At 40.7% G+C, this 27,402-nt stretch overlaps 3 protein-coding genes across 5 annotated transcripts in view; 1 reads left to right on the plus strand and 2 right to left on the minus strand.

The window, feature by feature from the left end:
- The window catches only part of birc6 (baculoviral IAP repeat containing 6), a 78,368-nt gene extending 76,242 nt beyond the window's left edge, over positions 1–2,126 (minus strand). For all 3 annotated transcript variants that reach the window (XM_028007541.1, XM_028007539.1, XM_028007540.1), the window contains exon 1: positions 1,699–2,126. In XM_028007541.1, the coding sequence (XP_027863342.1) occupies positions 1,699–1,903 (205 nt within the window). In that variant the 5' untranslated portion in view covers positions 1,904–2,126. The remainder of the gene's footprint in view (positions 1–1,698) is intronic.
- An 828-nt stretch (positions 2,127–2,954) lies between these two features.
- On the minus strand, positions 2,955–7,692 carry yipf4 (Yip1 domain family, member 4). Its single transcript, XM_028007542.1, has 6 exons — positions 7,440–7,692; positions 6,010–6,163; positions 5,289–5,460; positions 4,704–4,781; positions 4,474–4,587; positions 2,955–3,727 (listed from the first exon to the last, which is right to left on the minus strand). The coding sequence occupies exons 1-6, from the start codon at positions 7,495–7,497 to the stop codon at positions 3,590–3,592; spliced, it is 714 nt and encodes a 237-aa protein (XP_027863343.1). The 5' UTR covers positions 7,498–7,692; the 3' UTR covers positions 2,955–3,589.
- Positions 7,693–11,118: 3,426 nt separating this feature from the next.
- Positions 11,119–25,977, plus strand: exo1 (exonuclease 1). Its single transcript, XM_028005975.1, has 14 exons — positions 11,119–11,269; positions 11,712–11,900; positions 11,999–12,118; positions 12,407–12,530; positions 12,769–12,906; positions 15,822–16,034; positions 17,021–17,208; positions 17,336–17,438; positions 17,525–17,738; positions 19,794–19,989; positions 22,537–23,041; positions 24,618–24,707; positions 25,306–25,502; positions 25,755–25,977. Exons 2-14 carry the CDS (start codon positions 11,740–11,742, stop codon positions 25,837–25,839), a joined length of 2,334 nt encoding a protein of 777 aa, XP_027861776.1. The 5' UTR covers positions 11,119–11,269; positions 11,712–11,739; the 3' UTR covers positions 25,840–25,977.
- Positions 25,978–27,402: the final 1,425 nt, after the last annotated feature.

Here is a 27,402-nt window from a genome sequence, read left to right on the forward strand (position 1 = left end):
TCAATAATATTTGTGAACACAATATTTAAGGTCAACACAGAGCAGTTTTAGACCCGGTTAGACCACACAGTTCAGGGGAATTTAATGTTTAGCGTATAATTTCAACACAAATCCCCAATACTTGACTGTATTCTAACATCTCAAACTGGAATTAACTCTGCCGCTGAAACCACACACTGAATGCCTGGTGGACATCAGCTGATAGATATAGTCAAAGTTTTTAATATATCACTTATTACGTAGCTTAACATTTTCATTTAAAGACTTTGTTAATAAACAGTTGGCCTCTTAAAATTAGGATATGAATCTAAAATCATTTTTTAGATTCATGTTACTAAATTAAGCAACAATTTTTTGAAGGAAAATGTCCATAAAAGGTTAATCTAATGCTGTAGAGCTTGATTATTATTGCTATCTTGGTGAAGAAACCACAAGACGAGAAATTATCTTTTCTCACCTTTGCAATCATTCAAGGTGGCCTGTCATTGAAACGCTGATTCAAGTTTTGATTTGTTTGCCATATTTCCATCTCAGACAGCTTTTCATCGACATTCACCAGATGCAGAACTTAACTTAAAAAAAAAAAAATTAAAATACCTCCGACTTTTACAGTTGAAAGCCATCTGCAGGTTTGCGAACATGTAAACATGGTTGTCTTATCAAACTGTGAGAAATCAACTTGTCAATAACGCTTTTCATCACATCACACTTCAAAAATATATAAAATAAAAGACTAGACATATCAAACATTTGCTTTCGCAGGAATGACCAATCAGATTACAGACATGATTTATGATACTAGTTTTAAAAGCTACACCAAATCCATAATACGTTCTGATTAAATAAAGATCCGGTATTTTACTATAGGAGTTCTAACGTCAACATAACCTGTTAAAATGCTATCGGGTTTTATTTCAGACAGTAGCTACAGTGAAACAAAAAGTGATGGACACGGTTTCTGATCTGATCGGATCTCAACAGAAGCGTGTTAACATGAAGTGCTGGTACTCTCAGTGCTGGCATGCGGTCTTCGATCGGTCACAGGGTTAAATGCTAAGTTACTGCAGGAACAGCTTCCCATTTATTATTCTACAGTGATGTTACAGTCCACCATTGTGTGACTGTAACATCAGAATCACGCTGGTAGTTCCTACTGACTCTGGCCGGTGAGTTGTGAAGTTATGCGGCTGACGAGTAGCAAAATACATTAGCGGCTAAAAGCATTACCACTTTCCTAAACTAAACCAACTTCAGACAGCCTACAGTTTCCATTTATTCATTATTAAGCGACTGCCAATGTTTACGTCTGGCCCACAGGATGCATGTGACGGGCAGAACTTTAGAGGATTGCCCGGTTAGTTAGCGCTGTGAAAAGTCCTACAGCTAGCCATTAGCTACAGTCAGAGGTGTCATGTTGAGTCTATAGAGACAAATAGTGGATGCCATTCACCAAAGACGAACGTTAATGATAACAGAATCGTTCCTGTGTTAAGATGCTGAGGGTCCTTTGTTTTACGCCCCCAGAACAGTCTGCAACAATCCCAGCTGTCAAAAACCTAACAGGCCACTTGTACGGCTGCCGGGAGCAGCTAACACACCAGGGTGCTGGTCCCTGCACAGTCTGTTGACAAACTGTATTTGGCTTGTCAAAACTGAAAGTGTTGTTGTCAGGGCTTGACAGAGAACTCCCGTACTTACCGTGCAGTGCTGAAGCCTGAAGAATGGCCCCTGAAGTTCCGTCTATCACTTTAATGCTTCCCCGGCTGGTAACGGCTAAGATAGCGTTGAGGGCCGGGTGGTAGGAAAGACTTCGCAGGCCTTCCTCGTCGCAACGCAGGCAACCGTCTCTCACTACAATCCAGTCTGAGGAGGTGGACGAGCCCGGCGAGGCCGCGGCCGCCATCTTTCCTATTTTTTCCCCTTCCTCCTCTTTTTGGTTTGTTAGAACCTGACGATAAACTTAAATTGGATTCATCTAAGGGGCAGATTCCGAATTGCCACTCCCCAGCCTTCTGCGGCTTCTTCTCCGCCCGTCACAGCCGCGGTAGCTATTCACCATCAGCGCTGAGGAACTCCAGGCTAGGCTCTGTCACTTACACCATAGGAACACGGAGCTAGCTTACCGCTTGAATACATCTCGCGAGAACACCAATAGTAAACGAGAACAGCCATAGAGAGAACAGCTGATGAAAAAAAAAAAATAACTGTTGTATATTTTGCTTGTAAATTTTTATTACTGCGCAAGTAAATAATTATCTCCATGCATTATATTATTTTTTAAAATTGCCTTTAATACTAGTCATTGTGTATTTTCACATTTATGCCACTGTTATATCACATAACGTAATACTTTTATCAATATACTAATGTGTTTATGGATCATAATATCTTAGGAAAACCGATAGAGCATCTTTTTTACCATGCTTACTTCTTTTTATAACATGTAAAAATTCTCAGCAACATTAAATACACTAACCTCCTGACATAAACCCACTTTTCCCTGGTGCAAAGTGTTCTAAGAAAAGTTGTAGCTATTACAGGTGCGGTGACATTTTCAACTTTGTGGATCATGAACGCTCATAAAATTCATTCAGATTCATTTTTACCTCTACCTTTAGTACTTGGAAATCCAATTTTTTTATAATTCCCTCAAACATTACTTCATTTTTCTATCTACTTATGCTTTTTTGTGTGTCCCCGAAAACTGACATGTAATCTAACAATAATTATTAGCGCGTTATTGTGTGCCAATAATGTGTTTCATCTATTTTAAAGTACATTTTATTACAAACCAGTCTAACCAGGAGCACGTTTTACTACATTAGGAGTAAATTGATATAATAGGGAACTGAAAATCTCAAACTGTTTCCTCCATATCACAAAGTATGTTTTAGAAATGTCATATGCTTCTGTGATCATTTTCTATTTTATTTAATAACTACAGAACTACTATATTTTACAACAATTTCATTCATTTATTTAAAATTTTTCTTTAGTTTCTGAAAGGAATGTTAGTTGTTTAGGATAAATAACTTAGTGACCAGCCAACAAATACAAGATTCACAAAGTACCAATTTCTTTTCTGTAACTATTTGTAAGGTGATTTTCTATTTTGATAGAGTTGACAAAGGCACCTCATTAATGGACATTTTCCATAACAGAACAGTGTATAACAGTGAGGAATCTATAGTGTTGCAGCCTCTTACCCTCCACCGCACTGTATGCACAAAAATATTTGTTAAACATTGTGTGGATTGACTAAAAAGGTTATAATCCAGCAAATGATGTCCAGATTCACAAACTGCAACCAACTCCAGGCGTATGGGGACAATAGAGCACCTATGATATAGACACCTGCAGAATAAGGTACAAGCTGCAAAATCCGATTAATTTTATTGAACAAAGAAAAGGGTAAAACTATTTACAGTCATATTCCCAATGTCCTCACTGCCTAGAATTGTACAGTTAAAAAAAACACAAATATGTCTTTAAAAAAAAAAAGACCTCCTGGGTTTAGTTGTTTGATGACCCCAACATGACTCAGGGTCACTGTCCATGGCCATAACGTCTGTAGTTCTGACTCATCCAGTCACACACCAGTATACAGTGACAGGAAATAGATATACAATAGGAAAATGGGATATATGAGAAGGGGCTTCTTAGTTTTAAATTCATCTCCGACGAGGAGCGAAGCAGCACTGTAGGCAGCCCAGAACACGCCAAAGAGCTGAAAAGGAAACACATGACATGATCACGTTGAAGTAATCACTACCAGAATAAGAACCCAACAATATAACAGTTTCTACAGTGCTTTCAATCAAACTCATTTATCAACAATATGTGTAAGGATTCTATTCATAGAAAAAGGTTGGCCTCTTCTTTAACTGACATCAAACATCCCATTTATGGTGCAAATCTCCCAAATCCTATTTATGTAAAACAGAAGTTTGCCTACGCAGTGTTGAATAAGTCCAACACAGGATCAAATGTTCTTACTCAAAATGAAAACCTCTAAATGGTTTGTTTCACCATTTAAAGCTACAACAGCAGTGGCACGAGACAATGAAGGATTTAACAACCTTCCTTTGATGAATAAGACTTCTTCAAGGATTGCATTATAACTGTCAGTCTAAAATAATCTTCAATCCTCAGCATTTTTCCAGCTTGATGTTTAAACTGTTTAAACAGCCCATCTGTTGGGCTAGATTTACATTCTTCAGTTAAAGAATGGCCCCAAGATATGGTTTCTGAAGTGGAGAAATGCCCCAAGTTAAATAGACGAAAATTGATCCATTAATATGTCTAAATTACACAAAGGTAGATTGCAATGGTTAAAAAAAAAAAAAAAAAATATATATATATATATATATATATATATATATATATATATATATATATATATATATATTTATTTATATATATATATAACCAATTAACAGTCTGATTAAGAGTGTTTAATAAAATAGAACTTACTTTGGCTAACGTGGACACCACTTCAAACCCTCCAATCACTAAAAGCAGAGGGGTTATGACAATGAGAGGAAGAAGAGAATATCCAATCACTCCAAGAACTTGACCATAAGAAACCTACACAGGAGACAAAAAGAGCGCTCAGAAAAACAACAATCTTATTTTTGGCCAATAAAGAGAACTTAAAACGCGCTGATTGGTTGCGGTTGTGTTGTGATGGAGGCGGGACTTACCTCACCACCAAGGACACGAGCAAGCAGGAAGATGGTAAGTGATCCGAATATCCAAATGGTGATGATCCAAGATACAACCTACATGTGTAAGAGACAACACAGTCCAAAGTTAAAGCTTGGAGAATGACCGCTGACCCCAGAATGCTTTGTTTTGATCTTGCTTTCAAAAACTGGGGAATGTGTTTTTTATTTCTACTTTGGTTTTGTGTTTTTCATCTTTTATTCAGGTGCATTTTTTGTTAACGGAGACTGAGAGTCAATTTTATTTTCTGTTCCTTTTTGGTTGTTTTGTTTATTTAGTTTGCCAGTTCCAGTGTTAAGTGTTCTTTTTAATATAAAGTGTATTTATTTTTGGCAGGATGTGCTAGCATTATTATTATGCCATTACATCAGTTTAAAATGGTCTTCCAACAATATTATCGTTTATCGCAATAACTTTTGATAGAATCATAAAAATTTGTTATGGTGACAGGCCTAGTCTAGGGTTTACCCGACTGATCACAGGAAATTATCATTGGCGTAAAAAGATGACGCTTCAAGTAATCATCCCAAGCAACCAGTTGTGTTCATTCATATTCTGCTCACCCTGAACTGCCCGTAGATTGAGATCATGGAGAAAAGGAGCACAACAGCCAGAGGGCCCCAGAAATCTGGGTTGTCTCGAACTACTTGTCGGTTGTAACCCAGAGACGGCATGGGCATCAGCACGCAGCGGACCTTGTAGTAGATGTCCTTCAGGTCAATGTCCAGCTCCTCCCTGCTTACACAGGAGATGAGGCAAGGATAATTTAACATTTGCCCTGACACTGACTAAACTCCAGATTCATGTAAACAACAAACAGGAATACATTATAAATCCAGGTGCTTTGGATTGCATCAGGTAGTCAGATAATCCCATCTTTTCTATCTATCTTTTCTTTCTATCTGTACATTATGTACATTTATAATGTATTATAAATGTTTATAATGGTCTTTCTCACACTGAAGTGTAAAGTAGGGAAAATAACTCAACAATACATCAATAATCCCTTCCTTCTGGTACCTGATGCATGGCGTGAGATGTAAACAATCTGTTCATTATTGAATGAATAATGAAAGGAAGCAATACAAGCAGCCCTTTCCTTGAGAATGTAAAAATCAAATAACAATTAAAAGATTTCTAAAACAACATTTAACCATGTTCGATAAAAAAGGAATGGCCTACTTATACCAAGGCAGCATAGACACTTCTTGAAATAATAGATTTGTCTTTTTCCCCTAGACTTATTTGCCACAAATTCTAAGACTCCCTAAAAGACATACTTACAGAAGAGGTTTGCTCTCCTCATTGTCATCTTCTTCCACTTCTAGCAGCCAGCCGTAGCCTCGCTGCCTCAGGAAGGTGGTGGCGTATGGATCCCTGCCTCCTTCACTGGCCATGTTCAGTTTAACATCAGGGGTGCTGATGGTTCCACTGAGGTCTGTGGATCACACAGATGATTTCAGACTTATGGTACCTTTTATAAACAATAATAGCAGCAGGAGAATGTGGAACAAAAACATGATATTTCTAAATGAAAAACAACCAACCTAAATGGGTAGGAAGCAAAAGCTAAGCAATCAGGTGTTCAGATGATAATGTAACATATTATTGTTGTAAAGTCCAGGAGTTGGCTTTTACTGTGGATTTATTTTTCTATTCGAAAAATTCTAAAGTATTCAAAATATAATTTAGGTTATAATACCGCTTTTTTTTTTAGTGGTATTGTTTTTTTAATCTACCATTTCAGATCTATTGCAAAGATGCATGTCAAACTGGAAAAGACAAAGATGCTTTGTCTTTAAAAGACAAGTAATTCACGATCAGTTTAGCTTAATACTTAGTTTTACTGGGCAATACTGCAGGTCCATGTGCTAGTGTCCTTACATGAAGGCGGTTTGTTTTACACCATCTCTCTCATTTGTGTCTGACTGACGGAGGAACTGGCACAAAAAATCCTATCTAGGGTTTTTTCTTATCTAGGGTTTCTTCAGAATGGCGCTCTGTGAAATGATAACGCCACTTTGCTGAAACAACTAACGGGGGGAAATAAACACGGAAACATGCATTACAAAAGAAATTGCTGATATAAATTAAATCTGCGCGGTGCGCACAAATGAAGTCGCTCCCATTAGCTGGAACAACTAATGAAGGGAAAATAAACACGGAAATAGGCGTCACAAAAGAAATTGCTGAAATAAATGAAATCTGCGCACAGAAAATGTATTTGGTTCTCATTTGCCCTTTCACACATTTTTTCTCCTTTTACACATATGTTTTTAAGATTTATTTTTAAAGAACCCCAATTTATTCATGACTCCTGAATCCCAATATAAGACGCTAACTAAACCGGAAATTCATCCCGTCACTGTGAAGCGATAGGTAAACAAGTGGAAGTTAGATTTGAGTCGACAGATCCAGAACTACACGGCTCAAAGCTGCCACGAAAAGCCCCCTTTTAATAGAGTCTTAATATAAACAATATACAACTAAATATCATGTCAGGCTTTGTTACCTACATGTTTTCCTTCCGTCCTGTATGTGTCTAACAAAGCTAACACATATAAAAACATTCTGATATAAGTAGCAGAGGAAACCAGCGTATGACTTTCGCTGCAATAGCCTACATAAAACAGAGCGAAATAAGTAGACTGCTGCTGCTGGACATGTATCACTCTTTGGGGCCTGCTAGCTGTGCGCTGCAGCAATTAGCATACCTTCAGCTTCTGAAGAGGAGACGAACGTGAAATCTCCGTTGGTGGGAGAGAACTGCATGGTTGCTATCCTATTAAAGCCTCACCTATGAAGTCCAGGACAAAAACATTTAATTAAGCGGTAGGTGAAATATACTGGGTCGCGGTAATAAAGCTGTCACTAGCCACAGCTCATCTGTAAAGTTTAGCTAACGCATTTTGTTTGCTTTCTGTCTCACTGTGGGGGGAAAGAAACCGGAAGTGCGAAGGAAGCTGGAAACCAGACACGTCGTACGATGCGTTCAAGTCATCCTCTCGTGCTGGGAAATGGGAAATGATGCATGAAAACCCAAGATTTATAAACTAACAGCAGCATTTTAAAGTCTATTCTCTGAGTTCCAGGAAGCCATTGTAAGTACTTTAGAACTGGGGCGATGTGCTCTACCCTCCTGGGTTTTGTGAGAACGCGAGCAGCGGATCAGCTGTAACAGATTTTTTTAGGCAAACTTGTGAGGACAGTGTTGCAGTAATCAAAGGGACTAAACATAAACACATGGATTAGTTTCTTTGTATCGTGCTGGAACATTAGTCTTTTAATCCTGGAAATGTTATTCAGGTAATAGACGGCTGACTTTGTAACTGTGTTTATGTGGCTTTGGAGATTCAAGTCACTCAATCAAGACTACAGGCCTGATCAGTTCTAGCTATAATAACTGAAGTTGTGTTCTTAGACCATTCCTCTTTATGTCCAAAGATAACTTAGATGGTGACCAATTCATGCTTCATGTGACAGTGTGTCTATAGAAAAAGATGGTCAGTCTCTACACCAATATAATTTTACATTGAATGGAGATTTTTATGCAAACTATCATTGTCAAAATAGAGTAAATATTTCTTAATTTCCTAGCAAGTTATAAAAGATGACACAGTGCTAAAATTGTCCCCATGAAAACTTGCTCACCATGCCAACTGTTTGTTTGTTTTTTAAAACACTCATCCATTGCAATCTGTTGACTAAACTTGCCGTATTCAAATGTGGCCACTTGTTGGTGCTGTTGCAACCACAGAACCAGATTTTAAATCCAGGTTCAGTGAATGTAGTGTTAAGTGTGTGCAGGTGAAACAGTGAGTCAGAGACTCTGTAGAAGGACAGTATGCCAGCAGGACAGTCCATATACAGTACACTGCTACTCTGCTAGAAACTGAGGAGGAGGAGATGGGTCCTTTTCTGTCATTGTGACAGAAAGCATAACTAACATCAGAACACTCCAGACTCCAGGTTTGAGTGTTCAACCCAAACACACAATCATGACCGTCCCCTTTCCGACTGATTCCTCCATAGCTCACTGAAATACAAATGTATCCTCTCCACTCGTCTTCCCAGTAACAGCAACCAGTCAGGCCAGTTCTGCTGTGCAGAATCAAATATACCTGCGTGATCCGGATATGACAGGAGCTCTTGCACGTATGTTATCTTCCTGTTGCTGTCAGACAGTTTGAGTTTTCTATTCACTGTATTTGTATTGACGGTGAGTTCACAAGAATCTAACAGGAAGAACAAATACAAACCAGCTGCAGTCATCAGTCACTCATTTACAGTTTGATGATGACTCCTAATGAGTGATGAGACAGTTTGCAGATGGTCCAGTGTGTATCAGCTGTGCTTTCATGTATTAAATGAAAAACACACTTACACTTCCTCTTGATTGTCTGTCCCTTATCTCTGCTTCCCATCTTTGAATTTGTTCCTAAAGTACTCCACTCTCTGTGGGTCAGCGAATCCTCTGACCCCTGTCACCATGCCAACGCACTCAGGAGGGATCTGATTGGCTGCTGCAGGTCGTGTGGTTATCCAGAGAGCAAACGGAAGCAGTTTCCTCCTGATGAGGTTTGTCAACAGAACATTCACTGAGGTGGACTCTATGTAACTGTAGCATCAGTCAGGATCTCTTTGTTGTAAGTCCAGTGGAAATGGACTCTCATCCAGGCCATCAAAGATGAACAGAACCTGGAAGTGTTCCAAGCTGCAGATTTCTTTGGTTTTGCTGAAGAACAGTTGAGCAAGCTGCAACAAACTGAACGTTCTGCCTTTCAGAAGATTTAGGTGAACAGAAATATAAACTGGAGGTCTTAGTTGGATTTCTCTTTAGTTTAACCCAGAGTGAACGTCTGTGTTAAGACTTTGTCCAGTCAGTTCTCCAGATACAGTAACATAAACTCCTGGAACACTGTCATCATTTCTACAGGAGTCATTAATCATAGGGACTGCTGAGAATTATGCTCACACTTGTCTTTCATAGACTCTTGAACAGTATATTATCATTATCATTGTTAATCTTCTTTCTTTTTTTTATAGATTTTGAAGAACTTTTTTGTGACAACCCTCATACCTGATGCTGCTTTTACACTTGAATTTTCCCTTTTAGGGACAATAAAGGTTGTTTCAATTCAATTCTATGCTATTGTATTTTATCCAGTCTTGAGGTAAATCCGATCTTAATGATGTATTCATAGATGTGCAAGCCATGGATGCAAACACTCCCTCATACTATCACAGACACTGGGTTTTGAACTTTACACTAATAATAATCCAGACAGTCTGTTCCTTTCCTGGCCTGGAGGACAAGACTTTCATGACTTCCACAAACAATTTGAAATGTAGACCCACTTAACCACATGACACTTTTCCACTTTACATCAGTCCATATCAAATAAGTTCTAGCCCAGAAAAGTTGGTGGCGTTTCTGAGTGTTATTAATGCATGGCTTTCACTTTATATAGTAGAGTTTTAACTTGCACTAGCAGATGTAGCAATAAACTGTGTTCATAGTCAACTTGTAATAGCTGCCGGACAGTGGTCCTTGAGGAATGTAGTTTAAGACCACTACGTATACCCTATCATGACACACCTGGTTCCAATTAATCTGTAAAATGTTTCAAGAAAGTGTTTTTGAGAATTCCACAACTTTCCCAGTCTTTAGCTGTCCCAACTTTTTTTTTAAAATTGCATTTCAGGCAACAAATTCCAAATGAGTAAATATTTACAAAACCACCGTAGTTTATCCACTTGAACCTTAAATATCTTGCTTTGGCTTGTAGTGTATTTAGTTGAATATAGGTTGAAGAGGATTAACTTCCCTGTCTGGTATATCCCCAGTGCTACATACATTCAGTAAACACCTTCATTCTTCTAGTCCTTTGTATTTTAGTCCAGTTTCTAATTCACCTATTCAGCTTCCAGAAAGCAGGTGAACCTGTGACAAAAATCTATTGGTTACATACTGACACATAATTAAAGCCTATAGAAAATGTATAACTATATGAGAATATGAGAAGGAGAGCTGTGTTTTATTACCAATAATCTAATCTGTTTGCTTGTTTTGATCATTTTGGTCACTTCTTTGTGTGTCAACAGCACAAGTATTTTGCGTTACAGTTACATCTGACTATGAAAAGTGATTTATAGATAATATTTGATTGAATGATCGATAATGGAACTCCGAAGAAAGCGAAGGTAGATCCGCTGAAAATCAAGTAAGTAATCTTTCGAGGGCGTTCAGGCTGCGGATATATGGCAAGCCGTAGCGGACAAACATACTAGACAACAACCACGTCACTCAACCTTATTGGGCGGCGGCAAAACTGCGCGTGCGCGTGACAGTCAAGCTTCTTTTTCCACTTCCGTTACCATTATACTTTCTATTGGATGGTTTTCAGTTTGGCACGCCCACTTTGTCTTTGTAGCCAATTGTGGTAGCTGTTACTGAATCCCATCTTTTTACCGCTAAAACCAAAACTCGCTCCAGTTTTGCGCTGTTAACCCGATCATATCTGTGTGTTTTAGGAACAGAAAGGTAAGTCTGACATCTTGAAGTGTTTTCTTTAGGAATATTAATGCTTGGTGTCCTACTTAAACAACTGTTATAACCGCTACGCGATGTGTAGTCAAACTTTCAACCGCACAACCTATCGAGTTCACTTCTGACCTCACAAGTACTACAAAATAATTGAGCTTATGCGATGAAGTTGCTCCTCAGATGTTTTCCAGTCACTTCCCTGACATTTGTTTAGTGTTAGTTTGACCTCCAATTACTTTACTAAATAAGGAGTTGGTGAGTAAATAACCAGCGAAGCTGACCATTTTACCCTGAATCTGCGTTGTTGACTTCCAGTTCAAGAAAATTTTCTCCGTTATTTGCTTCATGCTCTACGCAACGGTGGCGTAGTTGGTAGTTATTACAGTGCGTTTGTCCTCTGGAAGAGTCTGACTGTGAATTCCTGCCCTTTCCCCCCCAGGTTTGTGGTCAGTGTGGTGAAACTGAGAATGGGAATATCTGGACTGTTGCAGTTCCTCAAGGATGCAGCAGAGCCCGTCAACATTAAAAAATATAAAGGCCAGACAGTGGCTGTGGATACGTACTGCTGGCTGCATAAAGGAGCTTTTTCCTGTGCTGAGAAGCTTGCTAAAGGGGAACCGACTGATCAGTAAGCTCTTCTATCATTCTCAGGGAAACAACACATATTCAAACTACATGAAGCGCTCCATTGTACTATGTCTTCCCTCTTATTGTTTGTCTGTCTAGATATGTGTGGTACTGCATGAAGTTTGTGGATATGCTGTTGAATTTCTCAGTTAAACCCATCCTGGTGTTTGATGGACGCAATCTGCCTTCTAAACAGGAAGTGGAAAAGACTCGCAGAGAGTGAGTATTCACCCAAACTGAGCAATAGTTTGGTGTCCATTAAAAATATATTCTGACTAGGGCTGCAACATGCAGTTTCAATATTGTTTAAGTTCACAGTATGTGAGTTATGATTAATATACATTGTCCCTCTTTTCTGTCATTCCACAATGTCCCCAGTGTTCTCCTTTCAGCCTCTAAAGTCTATATTATGTCTGCAGCAAGAGCAGTTAAACTCTACCCAACTGGCCAAAGTTGTTTTTTTTATAGCATTGCGTTCACTGACATTTCTGTTTACGTGTCTTCCAGGCGCAGGGAAGCCAACCTTCAAAAAGGACGACAGCTGCTGCGTGAAGGTAAACTGTCAGAGGCCAGAGACTGCTTCGGACGTTGCATTAACATCACCCCCGCCATGGCTCATAACCTTATTAAGGTGTGGCTTCTGTCTTGATGTGGCAAATAACATTTTTAATGCTTGCATGGACAAAGTGAAAGTGCAACCCTGTTGACATAGAAATATAGAATAGTCTTTCACAAGTCATCCCTGAACACATCAAATTGTTTCATAAAATGTTCTATTATCTTGAGCACCTGACTTTTGGGTATGCAGACTCTATGCCTTTGTACAGGAATGTTGATGTGCTCTAACATGAGATGTTTTCCTGGTCCAGGCTGCAAGGCAGAGGGGAGTGGACTGCATTGTGGCCCCTTATGAAGCCGATGCTCAGCTAGCCTATCTGACTAAAACTGGGTTCGCTCAGGCTGTCATCACTGAGGACTCTGACCTGTTGGCATTTGGCTGCAAAACCGTAAGTAGAACTTAAGCAATGAGTTCCAAACACTAGGGGTGGGCAATATGGTCTTAAAGTTTTATCATGTTACACTGTATTGCCAAAAGCATTTGCTCACCCATCCAAATGATCGGAATCAGGTGTTCCAAACGCTTCCATAGCCACAGGTGTATAAAATTAAGCATCCAGAATGCGTGGAACTGTGATTGGATGCAACAAATCCAGTCATGAAATTTCCTTGCCCCTAAATATTCCACAGGCAACCGTCAGCTGAATTCTAAGAAAATGGAAGTGTTTGGGAACGACAGCAACTCGCATAAACTGAAGGAGCGGGGTCTGCGGACGCTGAAGCGCATAATGTGAAGACGTCAGTCACTACAGACCTCCAAACTTCATTTGGCAACAATAAATCAAAATTCTTATGATAAGAAATTTATCACGATAAATGATAAAACACATTATAAATGCCCTCCCCTTCTGTACACACTCAGCAACTAACACAGTAACTGGTGCACTTGGTGTATTAAGGCTTAAGATACATTGAGTTTTAAGAAATATGCCCATAAATGTTAATACTGATGTATAAAACTAAGCTGTACAGCGAAGTGAGATATTCTCACACTAAAGAATTGTTGCAGTCCTCTTAACAGCAGTCTGTCGAGTTTTACTCTAGACTGTGCATGATGGCGATATGAAACTTGGGCCTGCTCCGGCCTAAGCTGTCACCCTTCTAGTTTTTGTATCTTTACTTCTTGCTTCGACTGTCTTCCATTTTTAGAAGTGGAAAAGCCCAATGTTTTTTTGTTTTATATATATATATATATATATATATTTTTTTTTTTTAATTATTATTTTTGTACCCCACCAGGGGGTCTTTTTGTGGGCTCTAGTGTCCCTTATTTTTTGAAAGTAGGCTGACAGGAAAGGGAGACGGAGAGGGGGGAAGACATGTGGCAAATGTCGCTGGATCTGGGAGTCGAACTTGCGACGGCCGCGTTGAGGACTCGAGGCCTCCAAACATGGGTCGCGCTGTACCCTACACCACGGCACGCCCTGGAAAAGTCCAATGTTGATGGTAGGATGAAGATGGAGCAGGGGATGGATAGATGGATGGGAGCCTCCTCAGCTGTATCCAGGAAGGGCTCTGGTCTGTTTGACTAGAAGGATTGTTCTCAGTTTACCAGCAGTCTGTCCCAGTTTACCAATCCCATCAACATTCTGATCCACAGTTCTTATCATAACAGAACAAGAGAATGTCTCTGTAGGATGGCTGGACTCTGCTTTTTGCAATACCCATAAAAACTGTGCACTCCCTTAGGGGTGGGTATTTATTATATCAGATTTCTTATCCTAATGAGATTTTGATCTATTGTTGTCACAATAAGTTCCTATTAATGATGTTTGAAACCCAGTAAAACTCCATATTTTGGGGATTGTTGTTTTAACTATTTTTGTCCATTGTTTGTTCAAATATGATTTGAAAATATGATTGAATGCAGTTGCTGTGTGCATTTTAGTGACACATATCCAACGTTTTATGACTGGTGTCCGTATTACAAATGGGAATGTTTTTAAGAGCAGTATTTGTGTTTGTGGGACTATAATTGCTGTGACACGCAGTCACAGTCACACAGTTACGTGAAAAAAAGTAATAAATAGTTTATCGCCACTTTTATTGTTATCACATTACTACCACAAAATGTTGTGATAAAACTTTAAGTCCATATTGTCCACCGCTATTAACTATTGGATGTCTTCCCCTGTAGTTGTTTTTTGTGACATAGTTAATATAATTACACTTTTTTGATAAGGATTTGGCAAACCTTCATTCACATTAAGGCGAAAACAAACTGCAGTGAATGAAAAATGCATAAGAAAATGAATTTCTGCATAAATCTTCACGCCAAACTGACTGAACTGTTTCTGCAGAGTTTCTTCTAGCTACGTCCAGCAGTGTCACAATTAGTAAAAAAATGAGATTATCTGAGAACAGCTGATGTGACTGGAGGATAAACAGACATCCAGTCTGTGGTACATCAGTATATCCGCTGCAGTAGCAGCAAGAGGTACCAGAACACACAGAGCACCTAAAAGTGTTTTTCTGTTTCATTTGATATGATTCATTGAAGTTATTGTATGCTACTTTTAGTGATGGTGTAGTGTGGTGACATAAATTATCCCATTTGATAAACAGTAAAGTTATCTTCTAACAGCAGTGTATGTGGTTGACTTAAATTTTCAGTAAAATTTTTGCCCTAATTAAATAAAGTCCCCACCTCCATCACCCAATTGTGTGACTGGCTGAACGTGCTTCATCCTTTAATAGCCTAGGGGTCCGCACGAGAGGCGCCACTTTGGGCCTCCATGCTCTGCTCAGGCACAGGCCAGAGGAGGAGCTGAGTTTTCAACAGGTGTTTAAATGATTGTAGTCTGAGCGCTGCAGACATGTAGCGGTAAGTTAGTTCATGATTCTGGAGTTGCTACAGCTCTGTAGAAATGTTTTCTCGCTGTGGTCTCTGTAGCTACAGTATTTGTTCTGTTTATGATTGTGTCTCTAGCATCAGTATAAATAGCACTTCCTCTGTCCCTGAGGCCCTTGTTGCATCACCACAGATTTCTGCGATGTACTATTTTTGCCTCATGAAAGCAGCAGAATCCGTTTCATCTGTTAACTTGGAAAGAGTGAGACGTGTAAGTCTGCCACCAGATATTTTCATATGAGAAATATGCCCATAAATGTTAACACTAATGTATAAAACTAAGCGGTACATTTTTACACTGCTTTATATTTTCCAGTAAAGGCAATTTCCTTGTATCATTTGTAATTTGATGGATGGGAATAATCTAAGATCCACTGCAGGATTTTAATGCCAGTCAGCTAATGCTTGGAACAACGGCTGACCAACTTTGTCTTCTCCCCTAATATTTTGTAGGTAATTCTCAAAATGGACAAGCACGGCAACGGAATAGAGATAGATCAGAGGAACTTGGGCCGCTGTCGCTCCCTGGGGAACGTTTTCACCGAGGAGAAGTTTCGCCATATGTGCGTCCTCGCTGGCTGTGATTACCTACCCTCCCTGCATGGAATCGGCCTCGGAAAGGCCTGCAAGCTGCTCCGGCTTGCCACAGACCCTGACATTCTGAAGGTGTGTGCACAAGCTGATAACTTCTTTATTTTTCTCATGGTTCTAAAAACTGGGGTAAACTGGAAACTTTTGAAATGTAAAATGTGGTAACTGAGGATGAGATTATTTACCAGTTTTAATGATTACTATGACTCTCCCTCAGTTCGTAAAACCGTTTCAGAAACCCCAAATTCAAAAATCTGAACTTGTTATTAATTATAAACAGTAATGAATTTTTAGATGCAGGTCATCAAGGTGGTTGGTGATTACTGGTCCAATGGAGTCTTAAACCCTGATGGTCTGAGACTTGACTACTGTTAACTATAAATCTCAGTCTTAGGTGATATAAGTATGTGTTAAAATAACATAAACATCTGTTGCCTCACTTTATTCATTAATTTGGTGAAGTTTGTCGCAAGACTGCAGGAAGAATCTAGCCAGGTTTGTGTGATGCATATCTACACATCTGCATTGTATATTATTCACTTATTTTATCCAGGTTTTCCCCATCTGAAAGCAGATGTTGATTTTCTAGCTTAATTGTCAGATTCACAAGATGTTAAAGTAGACCGAACCGAAAGCCCAACAAGAAAAATAATAGTTTTTCCCAAGTTACCACTTCTCTGTCTTTAAAACCAGCAGAAATTGACTATTGTAAGTAGTCAATTTTGTTTCATTGTGATTTTTGTTATGAATCGTTTTCATAGCAAGAAATAAACATGGTAGGAAAGTGAAAAAAAAAAATCTCCTGCTGATCCATCCAACCTCAAGACGGCAAATCATAACGGGGACTTCACTTAACGGGGACTGTTGTGTTGTCTTGACCCATAATCTTTTGGCATGTCATTGTAAGTTATCAAGCAGACGAGATAGCCGTTTGTTTGTGGAGTAATGAACAAAAAAAGAGATTCAGGAACCTTCGGGAAGTAGCAGCAAAACTGAAGCCTAGATTCTAAATGAATGATTTCTGGAGTAGATTTAAGTGTGAGTTCTTCTCTTCCTACCAGGTGATCAGAAAGATGGGCCAGTACCTGAAAATGAACGTGGTCGTTCCTGAGGAGTACGTTGAGGGATTCGTCAGAGCCAATAACACCTTCCTCTACCAGCTGGTGTTTGATCCTGCCATGAGGAAGGTGGTGCCCCTTAATCCTTACCCTCAACGCATCGACCCAGACTCCCTCAACTACGCTGGAATGTACCCTTTAGTCTTACATCACACCTCAAAACATTTCCCCTTTAGTTTTGCCTGGATATATAAAACATTTTAACTTTATTCATCCTGTTGTTGGATAGTATTTATTCCTTAATGGCAATGAATTCAGAAATCTAGGAGATGACAAAGGCTTGGATATGGCCTTGGGAAACATTGACATCAACACCATGGAGAGGATAGATGACTTCAGTCCAGACGGCCCCCGTCCACAGGTAGCCTTCTTACAGCGAATGTTTGTGCAAGTGCAAAAAACCCGAAATCCTCACATTTAATTTTACTTTGGGAAATATCTTTCTAGGCGTGCAAAGCTCGCAGCAACAGCTGGAGCAGCTGCCCAGCTGCAGCAGGACTCAGCATCTGGAGCAAGAGCTTCACGCCAGGTTCTGCTGCTCCTCCATGCCCTGCCGTTTCCGCAGAGAAGCCACCCTCCACCAGGGGGCAGGAGAGAGTCATCAGCCTGGACCACCTGAGGCTGCAACACAGAGAGCAGCCGCTGAAGAGGCTGAGAGAAGGTAAGTTGGTCCTTATCTGCACTGTGTGGCCTCATTGTGGCCATACATGTATGTGAAAAATGCTGAGTCAGGGGGAGAAAATGGTCTGGCATGCACACTGAGCTGCTGGAAGACAGACCAAATTAATCATCTAACTGTGCATAAATAAGAGTTATTGTGGTAAGAAGAGTACAATGCTGCAGGGTGGGCAGCATGGAGTACCCAGCATTGCAGCAGGACACATGGCATACCCCCCAGACCAGAGAATTTGAGGGCATAAGATTAGGCTCCGCCCCATGAAACTGCCAGAGCCCCCAGCGGTGGGACCCACCGCTACATGGATGGGCCAAGAATATGGCTGCTGGTAAAGTTCAGCTCTGTATTGAGATGTATAATACAAAAGGGATGGGTGGGGCCAAATATTTGTCTTCACACAGAGGGTTATAATACAACAAGGATAGACATAATCAAATGTTTGACTCCACCCAAAAGCTTCTAATGGAGAGTGGCTTGGCGAATGTTTGGCTTTGCCCTTGAATGCATAATGCAGTAAGGGTGGGGCCAGTCAAATAATGAAAAGGTGGGCTGGAGTCAGATGTTTAAGATGCAACATCAGGATTTTATATTTGGATCAGTCAGAGTATTATGATGCGATAGAGACGGGCTGGTGGGGTTAAATTCCCCCACAAATGTGGAATGGATGAAGGATGGTTAGGTTGAAATATTTCAGTCAAATGCATGGTGCTGTCGAGACGGGTGGAGTGAAGGATTGTAGAATTTGATGTTTGAAATGAAAATCCACTGTGTGTAGGTGGTGTCAAATGATTAATTGTGCCTTTAAGGGCGTAATTGAGTAAATCTGGTTGGGTTTGAAAATTCATAAAGGGGCGGAGTCAAGATTGACTTCACTGGGGCCGGATGTTGCCAAATTTGTCTCAGCCCTGAAATGCATAAAGTAGTAAGAATAGGTGGAGTCAAAGACTCACTTATAGGTGGAGTTAAGGTTGAGTAGGGATGGGAGAGTTCATAGACTCTGGCAGGAATGGAGTCAAGTTTGAAGAGCATGAGGCCACACAGCAGCCTAATGTAGCCCAAATCTGATGTTGCTTTGACCCAGATGACCTATATTCAACTTCTTCACGGTCGTCTAAATGGCCCTATTCTGATATTTTTAATCACACCAAAATATCTGACTTGTCACTTAGATATGGAAGTGACCACATCACTTCCATATCTAAATTGAATACCAGAGCGCCTTCAGTCTGAACGGTCATGTCACTTTGTATATGACTTTTACATCATAAATCTGCATCAGAAGACGCCAGACGTGGTAAATCTGGACGTAAACGTCCCTGTGTGACCTCTTCGTTCTTCTGTGATGCGGGCCGCTTTGGGGTTGTAAACCGTTCACGTGCAAGTCTGTCAGAAGTCACCTTTAATTAGTAGAGTGAAGGCTACGCCGGGAAAAATCCAAGTTCTGAATTGACCTGCTGTGTGAAAGTAGCCTCAGACACAGGAAGTGGAACGTTTGCCTCCGCCCTGAAATGATTCAAATTTTGGTGATCGGTGGGGTCAAACGCTCAGAGATGGGGCTGTGTTTGGCTCCGCCCACAACAACATAATACGCGGGGAAGCAGGTTACTAGGGTGAAATGAAGCTCGTTATGCAACAGGAGGCAGTGAGCTCAAATGTCTGACTGGGTTGAAGTCCAGCGTTTTGACTCCACCTTAAAGCATATAATATAGCTCAGACGGGTGCGGTTACTCGTTTACCTCTACATGAAATTGCATAATGCACTGGGATGGGTGTTGATGGATTCTCTTCACGTTGGAATGAAACATTTTATTGCTATTTATCTTTAAAAATAAAAATATATATTTCATATCATCTCCACCTGAATAATTGAAGCATAACATATTTTATGCAAAACTAAAACTAGAACTCTGTAGTTGCTCTGCCCTTGTCGTGATTTTCTTTACAGTCTGTTTAATAAATAAATAATACAAATACAAAAGAAAAGATTAATAAATAAATACACATTTGTGACAAGGTTATCTGTTTTTGTCTCCTTGTAAGATTCTTGTGTATCGGATCAAGAAGTATTGCAGCAGTATTCCAGTTCAGGGCTGAAACGCTCCAAGTTAGAGCAGCGACAAGACAAGCCGACCTCCAGCAGCCAGCCTCCGCCACGGAACTGCTTCGCCTTCACCACCCTGCTGCAGCGGAGAAACCACGAGTCTCAGGACGATGGCAGGCAGGCCACCCACAGCAGGTGATGTCACTGTCAGACCACATCATCTAATTGGCTGTGCGCCACTATAGCCAATTAGCATTGGCTATATTGGCGACTCTTCAGTCGCGAATACAGACGACTCTTCAGTTCTCTGAATCATTAACAGATGTTTTTTTTTTTGGTTTGTTTTTAACTGAACTATTCACATAAGTCTTTTCAAACTTCTCTGAAGAAGATCTTTAGCCATGACTCTCAGTAACATTTGGCACCAGCCATCACAGTTGCTTGCAGTGAGGTCCATTAATGTTCACACACTAGTTTTTTTTTTTTTTTTTTTGTCTTTTGCTTTTTACTGAAACACATTCCAACTGTAGTTATTTGATGGACACAATATGCAAACTTTCAGCTTTCATTTGAGGGTATTCCAGTCAAACTGGGTGAAGGGATTAAGAGTGTCGGCTCGGCAACATGTGCTATCTTCCTTCTTAAAAGGACAAAACGTAAATGGACAATTGACTCAAAGGCTGTTTCTAGATGTGGGTACGTTCATCTGGATGCAGATTTCCGCTGTAAACAGATGACATGCAGTCAAAGTAGCTCTCCATGCAGATGAAACAAGCTGACAGAGAAATGTTAGAGAAAAGCAAACCAAAAAATGCCATGCCTAACGGTTCAGCGAAAAAGAACTAAAATGAAACGAGCTTTGAAGCATTAAACCATCTTACTTGCTTGTGTCTTAGAAACTCTGTATAGATGATCTCTGTAAATTGTGTAATTTCAAATTTGATTTACTTGTGTTTTCTTTCATTTTGCCCACTTGAAGGATTTTAAATGCTTGCCATGAATGTACAAGCATGGCTTTACTTTTTTTGTTCTCCCAAGGACCAGGTGTGGTTTCGAACGCTTGTTGAACAGTCACAATAATCAGTGACCCCAAAGAATAAATATGAGTGAACAGCTGGACCACATACCATACTTTGGTGGAGAAAGCCATTTTTAAAAGCCTGAAATTCTTGAAATATTCCACTATACAACACTATGGGATAAGTGAAACACTTGGGAATCCCAAGGCGTTCCCAGGTCAGCCGAGAGACATTGTCCCTCCATTGTGTCCCTGGGGCCTCCTCTCGGTGGGACATGCCCTGAACACATCACCATGGAGGCATCCTGACCAGTCCAAGCCACCTCAACTGGCTCCTCTGGACGTGAAGGAGCAGCTGCTCTACACTGAGATCCTCCTGGATGACTGAGTTTCTCACCTTATCTCTAAGGAAGAGCCCAGACATCCTGCGGAGAAAACCCATTTCTGCCGTTTGTATCCATGACCTCGTTCTTTCGGTCATGACCCAAAGATCATGACCATAGATGAGGGTGCTTCGCTTTTTGACTCATCTCTCTCTTCACCACAACAGACTGGCTTCTCTGCAGACGCTGCGCCAATCTGTCTACCAATCTCCCGCTTCATTTTTCCCCTCATTCATGAACAAGATCCCGAGATACAGTACTTCCTCCATCTACTCAGAGGGATTTGCCTTGGTTTTTATGTTGGTTAAACTGTGCTGTTTGCAACTAGACCACAGTTCATCTGATGCTGTGATCCTTTAGAGGTTTGTGAGAAAGAGCTCACATAATGAACTGCCACCTGAAGCATGTCTCATTGTGTACAGGAAAATGTATCCATCTTTAGCGCTGCATGTGACATCAGTTGGTTGGCAGGCTGCAAACAGAAAAATCACAGCGTGTTCATGGAAATCCACACCCTTTTCCTCACTGCTGCTCAGGTTTCTCACGTTTTGTTTGTGTTTCGTCTAGGCTCCTTCATGACTTTCATGACAAACAAAACTCTCATTTTAATATCAACGCGTTCAGTTGCAGTGGAGCCCAAAATTATTTCTGTCCCTGGTAGATTTTAGTTTAAAGTAATCGCAACAGGGTTTGAAGCATGTAATGTTTTACAAAAACATGTTCTTAGAACTGTCTTCATGTTGTTGGAGTAAATGTTTCCTCTGTAGAAAGAGACCAGTGAGATGGGTTCAGGGAACTGATAGACGCACTAATGACCTGTCCCAACTGTGTTTAGGTGTAGAAGAGAGAAACAGTGCTGCACTTCACCCAGAGGAATGCTGCCTTTTAGTTGGCAAACAAACCACCTTGGGCCAAATTGGTGGTGTTTGTTCATTAGTCTTTTTGACAGAATATGGATTGTTTTTTCATTAAAAGGCCAATTATGGCTTAGTCAAACTCTTCTTAATTGTTTTTTAAAATTTTTAAAAATAATCGTTTTAGAGAGAAATGAAGCATTTACACCCTCGTTGGTCTGTTTGACTGTTTTGTTTATTCGTGCTCCAATAGCAGGTCACAGCTGACTGCAGACAGCCAGCATGTTTGGCCACGCTCTGTGTTCAATGACCTTTTGACAGATTTTCTTTCCTCATTCCTCCACTGCTTCAGCTCACTACTCAGACTTTTTTGTTTTTTGTTTTACCATTCGTGGTTCCATTCACACATTTCCACCAATATATGTTTCAAGGCATTCCTTCCAAAGCCTGAACTCTCAGTGTAATCGCAGCGTATCCTCCTTTGCAGATTCTTCAGCAAATCAAGTTCAACAATTACTGAGAGCACCGAGGAGTCTGCTGGGGACCCAGAGCGGACGATCGGGGACCCTTCTCAGGACCAGTCTTCACTCGGTGAAAGGGACGGTCCTGATGTTCCACCTGTAGGGACCCCCAGCCCTCCTACGTCCCCTGCCAACACCCCCCCCACCTCATCCAGTGAGGGGCCGAAGCTGTTCCGGTGCTCAGGCTCCTCCTCCTCCAGTGCTGGGCTCTGCAGAGCGGCGAAGACCCCCTCAGGCCTGCTTGCCCTGCAGCAGTTTCACTACAAAAGAGAGACTTCCTCAGCTCTTCAGACATCTTGTCAGCTTTCTGGAGGCTCTTCTTCCCCTGAGAGGAAATCTGAGAACGAGGAGCCTCCCCCAGATTGTCCCCCCTCCCAGGACAGTGCTTACTTTTCCCAGTCCCTGTCCTCTTCCTTTCACAAAGAGGACGTCCTCCCCTTCAGCTGCTCCTTCTCCTCCCAGGAGGAGACTGTAAGTTCCAGGATTTTCTGCTGCCTTTACCTGTGTTCATAGCTCTGTTGGTAACTACTGTTTCACAAAGCCCTATGATCAGCACCTATCAGATAGTGGTCATTTCCCCAGAAAATGACCAGTAAAATGAGAACATTCGCTATGTTTTCAAACTAGGTTGGAATACATGTGTCTTCTGCCTGTGTCTTCTTCTTGTGACCTGTAAGAGACCGAATATTCTCGGTGGTTTTCAGTGACAGCTTCCAGTTCGAGTTTTCTCTATGTGAAAAGAAACCGAACCACCAGAGACAGTTTCAAATTCGAATGAGACTTCATTGAAGTCTGAATCGAAGTCTCATTTCTTGGTTTTGCTTTCGAGAAGCAGGGATTTGTTTTAAGCGATATTTGTGCAGACTTTCACATTTCATCTTTCAACATTGCTCCCCCCCCCCAATCATTCTGCACGTTAATCAGAACCGGAGTGATTAACCAGTGTTGTGTCACTGACAATTAGTTAAATGTCTACTAGATGCCATTTTACTAGCAGCCTATCAGGGGATTGGTCCTCAGCAAGCAAGCCACCATATACAGGCCATTGCCATTCACACCGTGAAAGAGGCGTGGCTTATATCTCCTCTGTCACCTGAGCAGTATCCATACATTCTGTCTTGTGGATCATCCTCGGCTCCGGGTTGCAGTATCCAGATGTCTAAATTAATACAAGGAAACTTGTTTAGCCCCTTGCTCAGTATTTTTATTTATTTATTTTTATCATTGCCATGATCTGTGCTGCTGACTTTGCTTTCACCCTCTGACCCTTACAGCTCCTAGAGTTAAGTAGCGTACCCTCAAAGGGAGAACGGACTGGGTCGTCAGTCATTCCTTATTAGAACAAGTCTGGACAATAAGTCAATAACAATATATATCGCAATGGACACATAATCAGTATCAATAGATATTACGCTTGATGGACTATTTAACAATTTCACTGAACTCCAATCCAGAACCACCCAGCATTCTGGGAGACGTAGGCAGATGAAAGGCTTTAGCTGCTCAACCTCTCACAGTCAGCTAAGCCAGGTTTACCTTTGCTTACCTTGCAACAACTGGTTGAGTAACTTGTGGTTACCTAGCAACAACCTGTAGAGTCACTCATGGAGCAGCATTGTCAGGTTTCGCCACCATGTCTCATTAAAAAATAAATAAAAACTCAAATACAATTTTAAAATGAAAAACGGCGTAGCGTGAAAACTGGATCAAATGGAAAAGGTCTGTTTGACAGTATTTTAGATATTTGAAATCAAAAAACCTAATCAATAGTTATTGATAATTATCAGTATGACTGATATGAAACGCTTATTTTGACATATTGTTCAGCCCTACGTTAAATGGACCAACTGAATCTTGTTGCTGTTCATCCGCAGTGGTAGAAAAGTAGTAACAACCTGGAAGAACGATGAACAGACAGGCTGGGGAATCAAGACTTTTGCACTGTCTCACACACACTGGGTTGAAATGTAGACATTTTCTGGGAATCTCTGATTCATGTTCTCATGGGTTTCTGTTTGTGTGCTTTTTTGTTTCTGTTTTATGTCAGATGAATTCAAGCACTGATTCAGAACCAGTGACAGAAAGCCCCGCTTCCTTCACAGAGACCTGTAGGAAACCTGGCATGCTGGGGTCAAAGGTGGGTTTACACTTTGGTTTCTTCATCGGTTTCATTTGTTTTTAAAGGAACAGTGCATCGCTGCAAGTGTATTTATTTTTACTTCCAGTTTAAAGTGTTCTGTGTAGGTTTGTTGAAGTGAACAGCTGATTTAATGAACTATTCAGACCTTAACGGATCCTTTGTACAAGTAACAAGAATGTTATGAGATCTGGATTGGCGGTGACTTAAATCATTACCGAACGTATGATCTAGTAAACAGAATTTTTAGAAATAACTATGAGAGAAGCTGCCAGACAGTACTGCATCTGGTAGTAGTGGGAACCTATCTGTCACAGGCTTCCTCAACTTGCTGTATATGTGGCCCTTCACTGAACGGACATTCTTAGAAGTGGAAATGGTGAACATGTGAGAAGGGTTTTGTGCCGTCTGACAGACTTGGTTGCTTTACAAAGAAATCTAAACTTGGACGGGAACTGTAGAGAACTAATGTGCTAATATTCTCTAAGCTGCTGCAGTTCATAGGAAATGTTACCGTTTGTTGTTAAGGTTAGACTTGTCTGGTAAGTGTTTAGAATAGCCGGATCTCCCGTCTGTGACGTGAACATGCTGTGTTCAGGTTTCCGGACTGTCCAAGCCGAAATCCGGCATGCGGAATCAGGCGGCGAACGTGTCGACGTTGGGCCCAGCCAGAGCCAGCGGTCTGAGGAAGAAGGCTGCAGGTTCTGGGAAGAAATGTTCCTCAGCCAATAACGAGAACAACCCTGGAGTGCAGGCCACCATAAGCAGCCTCTGGAACAACTTTAGCTATAAAAAGTAAGGGAATAATGGACAATTTGCAGTGAGGCAAGATGCTTTCCATGGTAATAATGTGCATTTTCAGATGTCATATTGAATATTTATTAACATAATTCAACTTTGTATACCACTTTGTTTTGGTCTTTCACAGAAAATTCCACTGAATTATGTTTGTGGTTGTAACGTGACAAAATATGAAAATGAAGCTAATGTTGACATTAAAAGGTCTCCAGATCTCATATAGGGGTGTGTGTGTGTGTGTGTTTTCAGGGAAACTGTGAAGGTCAGCTCCTCTAAGAAAGGAGAGCCGATGTCTCCAGTGAAAGACAACCTGCTGCTTCCTCAGCCTACATGAGCTCAGAGGTCAGAGGGCATCGCTTTGCTTGCTGCTCTGAGAGCAAAGCTTTTACACATACCATGTATGTTGTCAATAATTTCTCATGAACTTGTACACTGTAGTTTTAAATAAATAAAAACCTCTTCAGCATCCAAACATGTCCCATGTGGAGTTTTTCACGAACTACAGCTGCCTTACAGGCCCTGAGGTAAAGTTACTGCAAAACACACTGGGCATGCCTGCCGGTGTGTGTGTGTGTGTGTGTGTGTACCTCTGATAAAATACCTTGAGCCATTTTCATTTCCATTCCATGGATTCTGTTACTTAAAATCAAGACACAGCAATCATTGGCCTCGTATTTCTTCCTGACTGAACAAGATGCCTGGATGTGAAATTTCTCTCATTTCTGTAGTTTTTGTTTTGTTCTTGGTATTTGCTCATCTAAGGCATCTCTTGCTTCAGACCTTTGGTATGTCTCCTAACACGATTCTGTTCCAGTGCTCCGAACCGGAGATGACAGATTTAAAATTCTGTGTGCTGATTTAATCTGAAAGGTGTTTATTTTGAGCCAAGTGTGTCTAAATGCCTAAACTTTTCATTCCATGTGCGTTTCTTCACGGTTGCCAGTTTTCTTTCCCGCAATAGTCTAAACTTGTGACTAAGAAAGACAAACATTGATCACTGGATTCCTGAGCAGGTATCCTTCATCGCTCAGGAAGCTGGAGTTTGTATTTGTCTAAGCAGGTGAAATTTAGACCTTCCCCTTGAAATGGCTTTTTTTCTTTCTAGTTGACCATTAGAGCCTCCTTCACATGGTGTTTATCTAAAGGAGATTATCACGGTTTCTGCCATAAGTCACTCCAGTCTTGCTGTGGGACAGAATACCTGAGCTGATCTAGATACCAGGTCTGAGCATGACTAGTGACGGCAGAACTTCGCTTTGTGCTCCTGTAACATGCAACATGGTGTAGATCAATTGTCATTTTTGTTGCTTTAAATCAGTTTTTTTTCTGCATCTTGGGCTCTTTTATCCTTACAGCTGGTTGTAAATGGAACTTCAAGGATTGATTTTGTGAAACATTGAAAAACTGAAGAGCATTCAGCTTCATCATGAAAATACTTAGGAAAACATCAAACGATTTCATGTCACCACAGTTCAAAAAGGTGCTTTTTTCCCCCTCCTCTATTGGCAACTCTGTATTAAAATGTAACTTAAAAAGATAACAGAGTTCTGAGTTGTGAGGCAACTTCCCAAAAGTTTCTTTAGGAAAGCTTGCGGAAGTAAATGTCCTGGTATGCGACTGGTGCAGAACGGTAGGAATGTGTTTTGCTTCCAGTTGACTGAACAAAGCAGATGTATAGAAATTGGTTCCCTTGCCAGCTGAAATAATGGAGTACAGCCAAATAATAAGAGATAACGTTGGCCGTATATTCTGATTATGTTCTATGCCGAAGCTTTTCTGTGTGAGCGCTCGTCTCTGAGGCTGTCGGCTAAAGTTTCACCTTGTTTCTCACTCAGCTCCACAGAATGCAGGTTTACCACATTCCCTTTAAGCCACATGATCTGAGCTGCCTATATCG

Source organism: Xiphophorus couchianus, chromosome 22 (assembly GCF_001444195.1).
Source record: "Xiphophorus couchianus chromosome 22, X_couchianus-1.0, whole genome shotgun sequence".
Taxonomy (NCBI): domain Eukaryota; kingdom Metazoa; phylum Chordata; class Actinopteri; order Cyprinodontiformes; family Poeciliidae; genus Xiphophorus; species Xiphophorus couchianus.